This window comes from Pogoniulus pusillus, chromosome 40 (assembly GCF_015220805.1).
Source record: "Pogoniulus pusillus isolate bPogPus1 chromosome 40, bPogPus1.pri, whole genome shotgun sequence".
Lineage (NCBI taxonomy): Eukaryota > Metazoa > Chordata > Aves > Piciformes > Lybiidae > Pogoniulus > Pogoniulus pusillus.
The window spans coordinates 6,798,051-6,814,563 of record NC_087303.1 but is presented as its reverse complement, the minus strand read 5'-3'; the positions used below and the strand labels follow the sequence as shown (position 1 = coordinate 6,814,563).

Here is a 16,513-nt window from a genome sequence, read left to right as displayed (position 1 = left end):
GGTTGGGTGGGTGGGTAGCTAGCTGTTTGGTTGGCTGGGTGGGTAGCTAGCTAGTTGGTTGGCTGGGTGGCTTGCTGGTCGGATGGGTGGCTAGCTAGCTGGTTAGTTGGCTGGGTGGGTGGCTAGCTAGCTAGTTGGCTGGATGGGCAGGTGGCTAGCTGGCTGTTTGGGTGGGTGGCTAGCTAGCTGTTTGGTTGGCTGGCTGGGTGGGTAGCTAGCTTGCTGGTTGGTTGGCTGGGTGGCTACCTAGCTGGTTGGCTGGTTGGCTAACTTGCTGGTTGGTTGGCTGGCTGGGTGGCTAGCTAGCTGGTTGGTTGGCTGGCTGGCTAGCTGGTTGGTTGGCTGGATGGCTAGATTGCTGGGTGGTTGGCTGGGTAGCTGGCTAGCTGGGTGGCTGTGTGGCAGCCCGTCTGGTTGGTAGCCAATTGGCTAGCTACCAGTGCTTGGCCAATTGGTTGGTTGGCAGCTGGCTGGTTGCCTAGCTGGCTGCTTGGGTGGCCACTTGAGCAGCAGCAGGTTGGCTGCCCCCAGGCTGTGTGGCCAGCAGGCCGCCTGGCTGGCCAGCTGTGCCAAGGTCTCGCTGGGGACGGGGCCGTGCCCCACAGCAGGCAGCCGGGCGGCAGCGGGAGGGCCAGGGGCGGCAGCGGGAGGCAGGGCCAGGGGCGGCAGCGGGAGGGAGGGCCAGGGGCGGCAGCGGGAGGCAGGGCCAGGGGCGGCAGCGGGAGGGAGAGCCAGGGGCGGCAGCGGGAGGGAGGGCCAGGGGCGGCGCGGCACAGCCTGTCCCTGTCACACTCCCTCATTAGGGCCGCCCGGGACCTGCCACCCTCCCAGCGCGCCGCAATTAGGGCTGCCAGCGCCGGCTCGTTAGTGCCGGCTCCGGGGCGGCTGACGGGAGATGGCAGCTCGTGTGCTGGCAGCACCCGGCCGTGGGCACACGCTGGGGGACCTGTCCCCCCCGCGGGAGCGTAGGGCTGGCAGTGGGCACCTGCTGTGCTGTCCCCCAGGGTGCGACACAGCTCAGGGCGGGTGCGGAGTGACACTGCGTGACAGCCCACTGAGGGTGGCACCGGGGTGCATCCTGTGCAGTGGCAGTGTGTGACACCCCAGGCCGTGCAGTGATGGTGACACTGGGCGACACCCCGTGGGCTATGTGGTGACAGCGACAGTGGGTGATACACTGGGAGCCAGCAGTAACAGTGACACTGGGTGACACCCCGTGGGCCATGCAGTGACACAGCGCTGCGTGACAGCTCCTGCACCCGGCACTGATGGTGACTCTGCGTGACAACCCACGGGAGCTGCAGTGACACTGCGTGGCACCCAGCGGCCTCGCAGTGACAGCGACACCCTGCGCACCGCGTGGTGACAGTGACACCGTGTGACACCCCAGAGAGCAACAGTGCTGCTGTGCAATACAGCAGTGCTGTGCCCAGCTCTGCGTGACACGAGTGGGTCTGTGCAGGCAAGGTGACGCTGGATGACACCTTGGGGCATGCAGCGACAGCGACACTGTGCCACACCCTGGAGACCACACAGGAACAGCGACACTTGTGACACCAGAGACTCTGGTGCCCTGCAGTGACACCACACTCAGGCTCCCTCCCTCGTGGGTCTTGGGGCACTGCCAGCCCACACTTGAGGACAGTCCCCAAAGAAGTAGGGGGAAACTGCCCTGTCCCTACAGTCCCACGGGGGGTACTGGCCAGCCCCAGGACACCTGCACCCTCCCCACACCTGCCCAGTGGGTGCCCCACGATGGGTGCTGGCAATGAGGGTGCAGTGGGGAAGGGGTGCTTCAAGGACAGGGGGCACCAGGGATGGGGGGGGCACGCAGGGAGGGGGTGCTGCAGGAATGGGGGCTGCAGGGAAGGGGTGCTCCAGGGCACAGGGGTGCAGCCAGGAAAGGAGTGCTGCAGGGGGAGAGTGCTCTGGGCAGGGGCTGTGCTGTGCGAGGGGTGCTGCAGGGAGGGGTGTGCCGGGGAGAGGGCTCCCCCGAGGAACGGGGTGCTCTGGGGAAGGGATGCCCTGGTACACGGTGCTCAAGGGGTGCTGCCGGGAAGGGGGCACTGTGAGGGGGTGCTTTAGGGTAGGGGTGCACTGGGAAAGGGGGTGCTGCTGGGAAGGGGTTACTGTGGCAATGCGAGGCAACAGGAGTGTCCTGGGGGGGGGGTCACTGGGGAGGGAGTGTTTGGGGGAAGGATTTACTCTGGGGAGGGGGGGCACTGGAGAATGGGGGTGCTTCAGGGAAGAGGGCACTCTGATGAAGGGGTGCTCTGGGGAAGGGAGGCAGCGGGTAGAGGTGCTCCAGGGAAAGGGGTGCAGCAGGGAGGAGATGCTCTGGGGAGAGGGCACACTGAGGAGGCGGTGCGCCAGGAAAGGGGTGCCCTGAGGAAGGCGGCGTTCGCAAGAGGTTACTCTGGGGGGCGGGGGTGCTCTGGGGAGGGAGGTCTGTCCCGGAGCCCCGCAGCCGCAGCGCCATCGATTCCGCCGCCCAGCCGCAGCCGTTAAATATTTGGGCTGCGCGGGGCCGCGCTCGCTGCTCAAGCAGCCTCCGCCTGCTCCAGACGCTGCCGATCGATGGAGGGAGCTGCGGCGGCCCGCGGGGCACAGGGCGGTGCTGGCAGACGTGGCACCGTCACTTTGGGCCACGCTGGCACCCACGGGCCACGGCAACTCGGGTGCAGGTTCTCAGGGGTGTCCCAAGCACAGGGGCCTCAGCTGGGGTGGGCAGGCGTTGTCCTTCAGGACCCCTCCACGGCCATCGATTGAGCTGTCGGTGCCACCCAGCAGCCCAAGGAGCAGAGCTACCTGTCACATCCATCAGCGGCGGGGACAGCTGGGAGCTGAGCCACACGGCCACCGCCATGGGCACGGGGTGTCCTACCAGCTTGTCCCCAAGGGGGTGGCCAGCAGTGGGACACGGTGCTGGGGCAGCTGCTGTGGCTGGGTGCCATGTGGCACCCATGAAGGACACCAGCACCCACAGCAGGCACATCAGCACCGCACAGGAAGGACCCAGTGGGTAAGCACCAGGCTTAGGACTCCCTAACCAGCAGATGCCAACGCCCAAGGAACGCAGCGTGGGGCACTGAGCACCCCCAACCTGGGCACCGCAAATCCCCAGTGGGGAGCCCTGCACCTCCCCTGCCACCCTGTCCCTCGCCACCCCCCGCACGCTCCCTGGTCCCCGCTAAACTCGTTAGCGCTGGCGAACGTCAGCAGGGCAGGAGCCGAGCGCCAAATGCGATTAGGGCCCCGTCTCGCTCGCTCCTTCCTCCCCTGCGGCCTCCTCGCGGCCCCGTTTATCGCGTTGGCGGCGGGAGGCATCGAGACAATCAGAGCTTATCTCGGGCTGCCACCGTCCTGTGCCAGCCCTGATTGATGGAGGCTGCGAGGGACTCCGGGCAGCGCGGCGATTAAGGGAGCATGAAATGCAGGGGAGGGGGCGGGAGGGGGCTGGGGGAGGCGGGGGAGGGGTGGGTATTGCTTCGGTATGGCTCCCCCCTGCACGACCTGAGACTTTAGGGTATGCAGGATGGGTGTCCCAGCTTGGGGATGCTCTCTCAGGGACCCCAAAGTAAGGAATGGGAACCCCAGAGCAAAAAGCTGGGCACAGAGGAGGGTAGAGGAAGGGGGTGGGAAGGATACCCAGCACCAGAGAGAGGCATGAGCTGGCTGGGCAGGACCAACACCCCGGGAAAGGTCTTCATCCCTAAAAGCTGGTGCTGGGGACAGTGACACGGCTTTGTTCTGCCGCATCTCAGTCTGCTGGGCCAACAGGGCCAGGCGGGAGAGGAGGCAGGCGAGTCGTAGCCCAAGAACCCAGGAGCACTCAGGGACCACCATGCACGGCGGTGGGCAACAGCTGCCTCTTTCGGAGTGCCACGACAGGGGGTGGCAGCAGGACGCAAGATGACACAGCTCTCCTCCGGGTAAGCACTGACCACAGGAGATCAGGGTCACATCCCAGGATGCCAGACCCATGCTGTGGTGTGCCCAAAGCCAACGCCAAGCCAGCACCTCCCCACCCTCCTCCAAGCAAGCTCATGGCAGGGGCTGATGCTTCAAGGAGCTCCCTGGGAGCTTATCTGGGCTGGGGAGAAGCAGGAGCACGCTCGGCAGCTCTGCCTGCGCGCCGTGAACTTTACCGAGCGCGGCCGTGCGGCGGCATCGCAAAGAGCTGGAGCGGGGCAGGCAGGAGCGGCGGCGGCAGGCTGGGGGCCGCGGGGAGCCGCCCGCTGCTCCCTGCTTTATTAAAACAAACGGGAACAGCCCGCGCCCGCCTGGCCCCCACGGGGCTCGGAAAGCTACCGGCACTAAATGAGCCTCAACAAGGCAGGTCTGAGTCTACTCCGGGGCTGTGTCAGACCGCCGGTGATGATGGAAGAGATTAGAGGGCAGGAGGGAGGGTGAGCAGCCAGCTGAACACCTAAACCCTGGCAGCTGAGGTGCTGCCTTCCCCCCACCCCGAGCAGCTTTCCCACTATATCAGAAGGGGGAATTGCACATTGGAATTCAGAGTGGCTGTAGCTGGGAGAGGATCAACCTGAGGCCAGCTGCCAGTAGAAAGAGGACCTGAGAGGCTACCTACTCCCCAGTGAAGAGATTGTCCTGGGAGACACTAACATGCCTAAGTTCACCCAAGTCACTCCACAGAAACCCACGAGGGACAGTGGGGCCAATGGTCTCCTGGGGTGCATAAAACAGGGTATGAGCAGGTCAAGGGAGGTTCTCCTCCCACTGTAGTCTGCCTTACTGAGAACTGGGTCCAGTTCTGGGCTCCCCAGAGCAAGAGAGACAGGGAACTACTGGAGAGTCCAGCAGAGGCTCCAAAGATGCTGAGTGGCCTGGAGTGGTGAGGAGGAAAGCCTGAGAGCCTGGAGAAGAGCAGCCTGAGAGGGAATCTTAGTGCTCAGCAAGAGCAAAAAGGTGGGAAGCAAGAGGCTGAGGCCACTCTTGTTGGTGATGCCCAGGGAAAGGCACAAACTGGAACCCAGGAGATGCTTTTGGACTTCGAGGGTGCTGGAGGCCTGAAGCAGGCTGCCCAGAGAGGTTCTGAAGTCTCTTTCTGTGGAGAGCTTCCAGCTGCCGCAGCCACTGTGCTCCTGGGCAAGCTGCTGTGGGTGCCCTGTTTTAGCAGAGGGGTTGGTCTGGGTGATCTCTGGAGGACCTCCACTGTGCTGGGAGATTTTGGGCTGCTCTGTCCCCTCCACGAGCTGCAGCCGTGCAACAGGAGCTGTTCTATGCCAGAGGCACAGCTGGTGGGGAAGAAACTGAGCAGGAAGAAAGGAGAGGGGAGGCGGTGCTGGATTAAAAAAACCTCTGGCTGTTCACCTTGGGAAGCCTGCAAGGAGAAGCCTCATCCTGCTGTCTGCATTCAGCTGGCAAAGCTCATTACAAGAGGTGGCCTTTCACTGCCCTTTTCAAACCTGGAAATTCAGGCCTCTTCCGTGACAAAAAGAAAAGGTGAGCTAAGAGAGGAGACGCCGGAGCAGGAGGTAGCCCAGCCCCGGGAGGCCGGCCAGGAGCACGCCCGCCGCCAGGCGCGCCCAGAGGAAGTGCAGGGAGCCCTCCAGGCGGGCGTGCAGGCGCAGCACCTGCCGCCGGGTGCCCTCCCGCTCCCCGGAGTTGTCGATGACGAAGGTTGCCAACCTGCGCTTCTCCTCCAGCGGCAGCTGGGCAGCCAGGCGAGCCTCGGCCGCCGCCCGCGCCAGCCCGTTCCTGCGCATCAGCCGCGCCAGCTGCGTCGGCGGGTCGCTGCCAGGGCAGAGGGGTGCGGGAGGGGAAGGGAAAAGGGGGTTTGTGCCAGCCCTCCTTGGCACGGGGCAAAGGCTGAGGTGCAGCAGGAGGATGTGCCCCGCTTCGTTTTGGACCCAGTGCAGGCCACCCTGCGCTCATGGCGCTGCCAAGGCTGACCCCCTGCATGCTTATGGCATTGCCACGGCCTGTAACAGCAGGGCAGTGCCCCAAACCCTGCCCCATGGCTGTAGGAGGCCCAAAGGCAGTGAGATTTGTCCTCTATTCGAGATCCCAGAATCAGAGAATCACCTGGGTTAGAAGAGACCTCTCAAGACCATCCAGGGTCCAACGTCCCTGCACCAGGGACATCTTCGACTAGATCAGGTTGCCCAGGGCCCTGTCAAGCCTCACCTTGAATATCTCCAGGGCTGGAGATCAAACCACCTCTCCAGGCAACCTGTTCCAGTGCTCAACCACCCTCACCATCAAAAACTTTCCCCCTGCCCTGCTTGGAGGTGTCTCTGCTCACTGCAGGGGGGTTGGACAAGATGACCTTTGAGTCATGCAAGCTGTAAGTTGGTGGTGCCAGGTTTTGGGGTAACCTCATTCAGAAGCCCCTTTACACGAGGGCAAACAGAAGTGGCACTTCTCACACCCATGCAGCTTTGCACTGGGACTGCAGTGAAATCCTCACCAGAGTGAGAGGGATGTGACAGTCCCCCCCACAGCCCCTAAGAGAGGTGGCAGTGTCCTGGCACTCGTGGCACTCACCAGTAGACCAGGACAGTGTATTTCATGAACTTGGTGAGCCTGTTGGTCTCAAAGAGCAGAGGGATGTCAAGGATGACGTAGCGGTACCCTGCAGAAATGACAACATAACCCCCCCAAAAAAGATACATAAGGAAAGAGCATTATTTGGGTTCCCAAACCCCTCATAGTGCACACCCAGCATGGCCAGAGCTGCTCTGCCAAAGCAAGCAGGACAGCTCCACAGCCCCATGGCTACAGCCAAGAGGAGAGGAGAGCCTGCCTGCCCTCCTCCCTCACGCAGCAAATGGTTTAGTTCTGAGTTTCCAGAAGATAACCCCCCCAAAAAAACCAACAAACCCAAAATAAAACACAAAAGCAAACCAAAAAGCAGCAGCAAACCCTAACCTGGATGATCTCAGAGCAAAGGTGAAGCTGCAGCAACATAATGAGGAGCTGAAATGAGCAGCTGCAGCAACAGCTCCTGTGCCTGGCTGGCGAGAGCGGCAGCCGTGCCGCTGTTGCTGGCCTCTCCAGGGCAGCAGTGCCCGCTGCAGAGTCCACTCTCCACTCCTGCCCAAGGCTTCTCCAGGCTGTGGTTGCCTGAGCTGGTGCCTGTCAGCTCAGTTTTCTCCCCTTCATGGAAAGCTTTGGCTAATCAGTCCCCTTTTCCCAAGGAAATCCTTGTAGCCCTCTCACAGGCAGGACACAAACACAGAGGTGCCTCCAGACACAGCCCCGGGGCCTGAAACCTCACCAGAACTGGCCAGGTTTGGTTCAAAACCACCATCACCACGTGCAGAGCTGGTAACCACCATCACTGTCCTCCCAGAGCCTGCAGCCCAGCCCAGGCTCTCCACGTGCCTCCAACATTCACAAGCACTAACTGCCCCAGCCCTCAGGGATGTGAGGGGCATGGGGATACACCCTGCTGAGCCTGGGGAATGGACAGAGGCAGGGGAAAGCTCTGAGACAGGACTCACTCCTCACTGTGTCCCCTCAGCCATGGGGACACCTCCAGTTCTGCTGCTGTCCTTTCTTTCTAACTTCCCCCCCTCCTAACCCAGCTGGCCGTGGCAAAACAGAGAAAAGCCTCAGCCAAGACATCAGCATCCAAGCAGGAACCATTTTCCCAGCATCTCCGCCCAGAGGACTTGTGGCTGCCCTAGGGTTGGATCGATCAGAGCTTCCCTTCCACAGCGCTCCTCGGAGCCGGGAGCCAGCGATCCCAAATCATTAAAAGCTGACTAATGAGGACAAAGCAGCCTGCCGGAGCCACGCAGTGCTCTCGCCCGGGGGCAGGACAGCAGCCGCTCCCGAGCTGGCAGCCCCGAGTTCAAGACTCCAGCTCCCAGCCTTCCTGCCTGTTGCTTCCTCCGTGCTTTCTCCTCCTCCTCCTCCTCGCCCCGCAGCAGAGCACGGCCCCTGCAGAGCGCCGGCACAGACCCATTCAGCTGTCACAGGGCTCAGCTCTGACAAGCCCCACGAAACCAGACTGACTCTATGAAGACATCCTTCTGTCTACACGGAGACCTCCAAACCAGCTGGTGATCTTATCTGGCGTTTGATTAGAGCGAGTTTGACAGCTGTATTTGTTAGATTTGTCAGGGGGGAACGCGGGGCTTTGGCAACCACAGCTGCCAGCCCATTTCTCACCTTATCGAGGCTTCAAAGGGCTCCTCAGCTTTCCTTGAAGCCCGAGGAGGTTGGGGGCAGGGAAGAATCTTTGGCCATTTCAGGCAGGTATGACATTATCCAGCAAGTAATCTCAGAAGAGGCCTCACAATGCTTTTCTGAGGCCCTACAGATGTACTTTAAACCATAGAAGAAGAAGGTGCTGAAGGGCAGCAATGAAAGGCAGGAATGAATCCTCCAAAGGCTGATGCAAAAGGCCACCGGTGGCAGAGCACAAAGGCCGTCACTCAACCGCAACTCCCTTTCTCCTTCCTGTCCCTCTCCCTGCTTTAAGACCAAAGACAGAGGAAGTGGGGACAGCTCCTGCCTGAGCAGGACCCTGCTGTGCTGGGACAAGGCCTCTTACCTAGCACAAAGTACTTCAAGATCTGCTTCAGCATCTCCTTCTGGATCTCAGGGTGGGTGATGGAGTTCAGCAGCTGCCGCTTCTCTGGCTGGGAGAAGATGATGTTCCCTAGAGCCTCGCGGTTTATCTCCCCGTTCTCCAGGAGGATCTCAGTGCCAAAGGAGCTCACAATCTGCTGATAGGCCTTGAAGTGAGGCTGCACCACTGATAACATCAGAGAGCCAGAGGTTAGTGCTGGTTCTGCAGCACAGTTGGGGGCTGCAACAGCAATCGGCCCCAGATGAGGTTCGCCCATGAAGCGGCCCTGGTGGGCAGCAGATCTGCCCCAGCCCAGCAGACACCTGCCAGTGCTGCTGCTGCCACAAACCCCAGCCCAAGGTCTCTTTGAGGGCTGGCACCAGGGAGATCGAAGCATCCTGCAGGCATTAATTCAGCACCACAACCCTGGTCCCCCTGTGCGTGCTGCTGCTGCTGCTCAGGGTTAGAGGTCAGCAGGGAGGATGAGCTGAGGGCTCCCAGCCAAGGCAGCAGCAGGAACAAGGCTGACTCCCAGTGCCTGCAGGGTGACAACATCTGAGGAGGAGAGGCTGAGGGACCTGGGGCTCTTTGGCCCGGAGAATAGCAGCCTGAGAGGGGATCTGATGAATGCTCAGCAAGAACAAAAGCCTGGGGGCAAGAGGATGGGCACAGACTCTGCTCAGTGGTACCCAGTGACAGGGCAAGGGGCAATGGGCACAAACTGGAGCCCAGGAGAGTCCATCTAAACAGAAGGAGAAGCTTCTTTGGTGCAAGGGTGCTGGAGGCCTGGAGCAGGCTGCCCAGAGAGGTTGTGGAGTCTCCTTCTCTGGAGAGCTTCCAACCCACCCTGGTCATTGTGCTCCTGAGCAATCTGCTGTGGGTGCCCTGCTAGAGCAGGGGGGTTGGACTGGATGAGCTCCAGAGGTCCCTTCCACACACCCCCCCCCCATGCTGGGACTCTGTGAGGAGTCAAGCAGGGAGAGTCTAAAGGGACTGAGCCCAGCATTGGGTTTATTTTAGCTGGAAACCTCAGCACAAGGTGAATTCAGCCTCCAGAGCAGAGGCTGCTACAGGGCAGCTCTGGCTGCTTGCAAGGTCTTTTTTTTTCCTCCTCTCTTTTTTTACTGTCTTCCACCTCAGCCACCAAATTCATGAGGAGAATGAACACAGAAACCTTCCAACAGATCAGTTCCTCATCCATATTTTCAGGAGCTGATGTTACAGGAGCATAGAATTTTAAAGCCACCAGAAAAAAAAAAATCCAGCAACAAAAAGGGAGCAGCAATAAAACCATAATTAAGAGCAAGCTGAGCCCAGCCACAGAGACTGACAGACTGGAGGTAATTTTCTCTCCCAAATCCAGGAATATTGCCACAGGTTGTAACCTCAGACCAACCTAATAAAAGTCTTTAAGACCAATTTCTTTCTCCCGTGGAATTTCACAGGGAGGCAGGTGCAGGCTGGGTGAAATCCACACAGTAAATAAACACCAACGAGAAAGGAATTGGAGGAAGAGGAAGCGATTGGTGGAGAACCGACGCCGAGTATCTGTTGTGCTTTGCCATCGTCTCTCAGGGCTTTTAGCATCCCCAGCAAATTTTCCACACCTCCAGGGGAATTACAGTGCAATAAAATGTTGAGAGCATCCCAGCTTTGCGTGGCTGCAGGGTAAGTTCTTCCCCAAACAGTGCAGCTCAGGCACCGCCTGCCCCTGCTCTGCGGACCCCAACCCGCCCGCGGATAAAAGCTGGAGCGGGCACTGGTCCACTCCTCATCCCGGTGGAGCAGAGGGGATTAACATCCTGCTCCACATCATGCAGGCTATCAAGGAGAGCAGAGGCTGCTCCAAGTCTTGCTGAGGAGACAGATTGATGGCTTTCTGGGTCTCTTCTGCAGCCAGGAGAGCAGAGTGGGAGGAGCAGAGGCAGGTGTGTGTGCAGCGGCACAGACCCAGCCCCTCTGATCTGTCTGGAGCCTCTCTTCATGGAGTCACAGAATGGGTTGGGTTGGAAGGGACCTCAAAGATCATCCAGTTCCAACCCCCTGCCATGGGCAGGGACAACTCTCACTAGCATTGAGTGATCATGGACTCATCCAGCCTGGTCCTGAACATCTCCAGGGAGGTTGTGGAGCACAGAAGCACCCAATGTGATCTTTGATCACATTGGGTGCTTCTGTGCTCCACAACCTCCCTGGGAAACCTGTGCCTGGGTCTCACCACCCTCAACCTGTGCCAGCCTCTCCCCACCCTCAGTCTCAAGGATTTCTTTCTCATCTCCACTCTCACTCTCCCCTCTCCCAGCTCAAAGCCATTGTTCCTCATCCTGTCACTCCCAGCCCTTGTCAAAAGTCCCTCCCCAGCTTTCTTGTAGGTCCCCTTCAGGTACTGCAGGCTGCTCCTTTCCTCCCCTCCAAGCCCAAGGATGGTACCTGGGAACAGCAAACACCTCCAGGGAGAGAAAAGCATCCACAACCTCCCTGAGCAACCTGTTCCACTGTCTCCTCACCCTCACTCTAAAGAATTCCTTCCTCATCTCTAATCTCAATCTCCCCTCTTCCAGCTTCAATCCATCTCCTCACATCGTTTTCAGTGTGATCAGGCACAAGTCGTGCTGTGAGCTGAGCTCTCAGTGTTACCAAGCAAGCAACATCCAGCACAGAGGGAAATTCTGGTGTGGCAGTGATCCCACCTCACCTAACCATGGAATGGGAAGGTGTCCTGGGGCTCAGCAGGGACATCAGCTTAGCTGAGGGAAGCTGCTTCACACAGAACCACATTTATATGGTGGGGAAGGACTTCTGATAAGGGTCTGTAGTAGACAGGACAAGAAGCTGGCACAGGGTGAGGGTGGTGAGACCCAGACACAGGTTTCCCAGAGAGGTTGTGGAGCACAGAAGCACTGAATGTGATCTTTGATCACATTCAGTGCTTCTGTGCTCCACAACCTCCCTGGAGGTGTTAAGGACCAGGCTGGATGAGTCCTTGAGCACTCTGTGCTGCTGGGAGGTGTCCCCGCCCATGGCAGGGTTGGGGGGGGGAGGGGATTTGAACTGGATGATCTTCGAAGTCTCTTCCAACCCCAACCCATTCCACGAATCTACAATTCATGCTTGGAAGTGGCTTTCAAAGATGCACTCCAGGAGAGGACAACTCGGGGCCAGTTTCCCTCCTCCCGGTGTTTAGCAGGACGGGCTCTAATTTTGTATTGTTCTTAATAAATCCTAGTTCAAATCAGCAGCTCCACAGAGCCTCACGGGCTGGGGAAAGGGAGGGAAAAGCTCCTCGGACGTAGCCAGAGCACCCTCTGCCGTCTGCGCTTCCCGCAGCCATCCCAGTTGTCAGGGGAGACCGAGGGAAGCGGCTCAGCACCGCCAAACTCACCCTCTCTGGCAATGACATCGGCATCGATCACGGCACAGCCCAGCTCCCGCAGCACGGCCACCACGGTGCTCTTCCCCGAGGCGATTCCACCCGAGAGCCCCACCAGGAACATCCTGCTCTGGAACGGAAAGGAAAAGAGCTGGAGAAGGCAGCAGGGCAGGGCTGGTTTGCTCGCACTCTGCGCATCAAATATTCATCCCGAACAGGCAGCTCCGTTCCGAGCTGGTTTGCAGGCAGTCTCAGGGGTGTCACCAAGACATCGCCACGATTTTGGACCCCCCCACCCCTGTGTGGCAGGCTGAGGAACAGCACTGGGTTAAAACAAAGCTTCCCTAGAACCTGCAACTTGAGCCAGCTCCAACTTCCTCCAGCTGGTTTGTCTGCAGCTCCCTTTAGTACCTCCACTCATCAAGCCACAGCCTCATCTACAGCATCCTAAGCCAGGGGAAATCTCTGGCAGGGTTGTTGAGGGGACCCAGGAGCAGGAGCAAAAGAGAAGACTTAGGATAACACCTCAGCCTGGCCTGAGAAACACAGGGAGTGAAAATGAGAGAATCCCAGAATCCCAGACTGGGTTGGATCTGAAGGGACCTTTAAAGCTCATCCAGTCCCACCCCTACAGCCAGCAGGGACATCCCCACCCAGAGCAGGCTGCTCACAGCCCCAACCAACCTCACCTGCACTGCTGCCAGCCATGGGCAGCTCCCAGCTCTCTGGGCAGCCTGGCACAGGCTCTCCCCACCCTCACTGCCAAACATTTCTCCCTTCTCTCCACTCTCAAGCTCCTCTCTCACCTTCCAACCATCCCCCCTTGGCCTGGCCCAGCAGCTCCTGCTCACAGCTCTGTCCCCAGCTCTCTGCTGGGCCCTTCAAGCACTCCAAGGCCACCAGAAAGTCTCCCTGCAGCCTTCTCTCCTCCAGCCTGCCCAAGCCCAACTCTCCCAGCCTGGCCTCACAGCAGAGCCCTTCCAGCCCTGCCAGCACTGCTGTGGCCTCCTCTGGCCCTGCTGCAGCAGGTCCCTGTCTGTGCTGTGCTGAGCACTCCAGAGCTGCCCCAGCACTGCAGAGGAGTTCACCAGAGTAGAGGGGCAGAATCCCCTCCCTGCCTCTGCTGCCCACACTGCTAGGGATCATCCCAGGACAGGGCTAGCCCTGGGTACCAGCTCATGCCCAGCTTTGCACCCCCAGCACCCTCAAGCCCTTCTCCATAGAGAAGAGTCCTGCTTGACCTCTATAGCCAGAGTGTGAGGGAGAGGCTTCCTCTGACATAGAGGGGATGCAAAGTGCTCAGGTCAGTAAATCAGGCCCATGCTCGCTGGAAGCCAGCACAGCCATCAGCAGCCCAATGGACACAACAGATCCCAGCTCTGAGCACTGAAGTTGTGTCATGGCACTAAACTGTGTTTGCCCATGACATTGAGGCTGGCAGGGCAGACCCAGAGCAGACAAACTGTCTCACTGATCCTGCACCCAGATGTGTCCCCACTCTAAACCCTGCAACCCCTCAAATCCCACCTGAGGCCTTTCAGAACCAAAAGGTGCAGCAGTGCAGAGGCAGCTCGTGGCCAGGAGTGGGGATCCCTGAGAGCAGGGTGATATCTGCACCCCAAAAAGGCAATGGCCACAGCAGGCTGGGAATGCAGAATCATAGCCTGATGGTGGCTGTAAAGGACCTCTGGAGATCACTCAGTCCAGCACCCTCAATAAAGCAGGGCACCCACAGCAGCTTGCCCAGGATCACAGTGGCCAAAGGGGGTTGGAAGCTCTCCAGAGAAGGAGACTCCACAGCCTCTCTGGGCAGGCTGCTCCAGGCCTCCAGCACCCTCACACCACAGAATTTTCTCCTCATGCTGAGCTGGAACTTCCTGGGCTCCAGTTTGCGCCCACTGCTCCTTGTCCTGTCACTGGGCACCACTGACAAGAGTCTGGCCCCTTCTTGACACTCACCCTTGACAGACCCCAGTGTACCTTCTCCAGCTCCCATGGACTAACCTCAGTCTCAGACAAGAGCAATCAGAGTTTTGTGTTGCAAACTCTCACAAATCCCCAAGGACAGAGGCCTTGACTTTGCTGTCACTTTGTCCCGGGTGACACCACCCTCAAGGGCAAAGAGCCTGACCCTCCCATGCCCCATCTTGTGGCTGTTAGCTCTGGCACATGAGAGGAAACTGCCTCCACCGTTCTGGCCAGGAGCCAGGCTGCTGGTGGACACCCCTCGGTTTCCTTCTGCCTGGAGGAAATGAGACACAGCTCACACCTCCTCCCCCTGCGAGCCGCAAAGCCTCAAACCCAAGGATCTCAGTGACCTTTGCTCTGCCTAACCTGGTTCTCCTGTCACACCTCCCTGCAGACACCAGGCACAGCAGGCACCCTGCTGCCTGCACCATCCCCCCACGCACAGGGACTGCATCGCCCTACACCCACAGGGCTGTCAGAAGCACAGGCCTGCAGGGCAGCTGAGCCCGGGTGAAAACCCAGCGCTGCTTCCTTTGTGCTAGAAGCAAAAGACAATTTCCTCATAGTTTGGCCTCGTAAAGAGGACCCAAACCCGCAGTCTGGGGCAGGGGAAGGAGGTTGGCTAAGTTTTACGGCAGCTGGAGGCGATTCAGCAGCGGGAGGAAGCAGGAGCTGGAGCAGCAGCCAGCAGCACCTGGCAGCAGCGGCCGCAGAGCGCCTTCACTTCGCGGCTGCCGAGAGCCGCCCGCAGCAGCGCAGCACCCCCGTGCGCGCCGCCCTTCCCGGAGCCAGGCGAACAGATGGGGTTAACGCCAGCGAGGAGGAGCGGGAATTCGCCGGGAATCAGAAAGGGCACTCAGAATAAACATCAGTGCTTTGCGGGGAGGCTGACTTAAATACCAACCTCCGTTGCCAAGCAAGCGCCCAGGTCCCCGCGGGGAGCCTTTCCCAGGGTTGCGGTGGGCTCGGTGCAACGGAGGAGCTGTTTGTTTGCCGCAGCAGGTTAAGATCCTGCCCTTCTCGGCAAGGTTTGATCCACCCTCTGCAACAGCCTGCGAGGGCTAACGCTGCACGGGGAGCATCAGGCCTTCGGTGCGTTGCCTGGGAGAGGCAGAGGCTCCACTCTCCTGTTTTAATTTAAACCCACATTAAAATACCTCCTGCCCATGTAGAGTTTAGCTGCAGTAAAACCACTGCCCTGGCCTCCAGCCTCAGCTGGGACTTGGTCCCAAAAAACCTCAGCTATTTCTGTCCCTGTGTCACATACCTCTGCGAGCAGGCAGCTGCAGCAGGAGTCCCTGCAGGGGTAAAGAGCACTTGGAAAGGGTTGTTCTAGAAACCACGGCCCAAAGGAGGGGGCTGAGTTCACTCTTGCTGTCACAGGGCCTGCACAGACACAAGATCCATGGTACTGAGGATAAATATTTAACGAGCCTGGGTTTGAACTGCACACAAGGGTAGAGGCCAGCCAGGCCCTGCAGATGTTACAGGAAGGAGCCAGAACCACTTTCCCCCCAAACGCAGCAGTTTTTGGTCTATTTGGCTTGTGCCAACTAAATCAAAAGCCACAGTGCAAGCCACAGAGGCGAGTCAGGGTGGAGAACTCAAAGGAGTTATTCCTGTGTCGAGGAATGGGGCCCTGGGAAAGGCAACCTCAAAAAGCAGGTGAGGTACCTGAACTTGCCCCACGTCCCAACTCCTCCAGGTTTTGACTACAGCAGAAGCCCCCTGCCTTAAGCCACCCACTCAGTGGGGCTGAGCACTGACCCAGAACACATCCTCCAGGGTCATGCTACACCCAGCCCCCGTCCTGCTCCCCTCCTGGCTCGGACTGGGGCCTGCTGCACCGACGGGGAGGGAGTTTGACCTCAGCAGGCTGCAACTGCAAGGAAAAGTTTAAAACACTCCATCAGTTCTGTGGGGAAGAAGGCACCAGGACCCCTCTCTGGCCCCTTCAGCCAGCACCGTGTCGAGTGCCCTGCGCTGAGGCTTTGCCAGGGAGGGCCTGACTGCCAAACGGTGCTTTCCCGGTGCCCCCGACCCGCAGCCTGCCCAAGCCTGGGGCGCCCCAGGGCCTGTGGGCTCGGGGGAGTCAGACCGGGCAAGGCAGGCTGGGCTGCGGGACCAGCCAGGAGGCAGAGTGGGGCCGTCGAGCTCCGGGGAGCTGCCCGCACCAGGCTGGCCCCGGGGAGCTGCCCGCGGGGTGTGAGGGCCGGGCAGGGGCCGGGCAGAGTCCGGGCAAGGTCCCGACAGCCGCCCCGGCGCTGCCCGCGGGGTGTGAGGGCAGAGGCCCCGCAGCGGCCCCAGCGCTGCCCTCACCCACTCACCCTCTCCCGCCTTCACCCGCGGCGCAGTGTCCCGCGCGTCTATTGGCTGGCAGAAAGAGGGGTCCCCGTATCAGCCAATCGGCGGCGCCCCCCAGGGCTCGGCCCGCCCCTTCGAGCGAGCAGCAGGCGGCTGTGCGGACGGGGGATGGGCGGCGGAGGGGCCGGATCGCGGCTCCTCTCCACGGCGGGTGGCTCCTGCCCGGCTGCCCCGGTGCGAAAGAGCCCTCCCAGCCCCGAGCCCCGCCCCGGGAGGTTCAGAAGCTGCCGGGAAGTGTAGTGCCGGTCCCGGTGCCGCCCGGTCCC

At 60.1% G+C, this 16,513-nt stretch overlaps 1 protein-coding gene across 5 annotated transcripts; it reads right to left on the bottom strand.

Annotated features, from left to right (window-relative positions):
* Window positions 1-3,436: 3,436 nt before the first annotated feature.
* Window positions 3,437-16,502, bottom strand: DCAKD (dephospho-CoA kinase domain containing). 5 transcript variants are annotated; one of them, XM_064174707.1, is made up of 7 exons: window positions 16,211-16,502; window positions 15,651-15,765; window positions 15,151-15,269; window positions 11,928-12,045; window positions 8,528-8,731; window positions 6,511-6,598; window positions 3,437-5,273 (listed from the first exon to the last, which is right to left on the bottom strand). In XM_064174707.1, exons 4-7 carry the CDS (start codon window positions 12,037-12,039, stop codon window positions 4,913-4,915), a joined length of 765 nt encoding a protein of 254 aa, XP_064030777.1. In that variant the 5' UTR covers window positions 12,040-12,045; window positions 15,151-15,269; window positions 15,651-15,765; window positions 16,211-16,502; the 3' UTR covers window positions 3,437-4,912. The 5 variants fall into 5 exon arrangements, with proteins under 5 accessions (XP_064030777.1, XP_064030778.1, XP_064030780.1 ...); XM_064174708.1 differs by lacking the exon at window positions 16,211-16,502 and adding an exon at window positions 16,058-16,204; XM_064174710.1 differs by lacking the exon at window positions 15,651-15,765 and having other exon boundaries at window positions 3,437-5,757.
* Window positions 16,503-16,513: the final 11 nt, after the last annotated feature.

Excerpts from the sequence above, each read along its gene's own strand:
- DCAKD (XM_064174707.1), bottom strand. The coding sequence starts at position 12,039 with ATGTTCCTGGTGGGGCTCTCGGGTGGAATCGCCTCGGGGAAGAGCACC. Across the intron at positions 6,599-8,527 it reads CTTGAAGTACTTTGTGCTAG|GGTACCGCTACGTCATCCTT; the intron begins GTAAGAGGCCTT and ends TCATTTCTGCAG. Across the intron at positions 5,274-6,510 it reads TACACTGTCCTGGTCTACTG|TTTCTTCCCCACCAGCTGTG; the intron begins GTGAGTGCCACG and ends CTTCCTGCTCAG.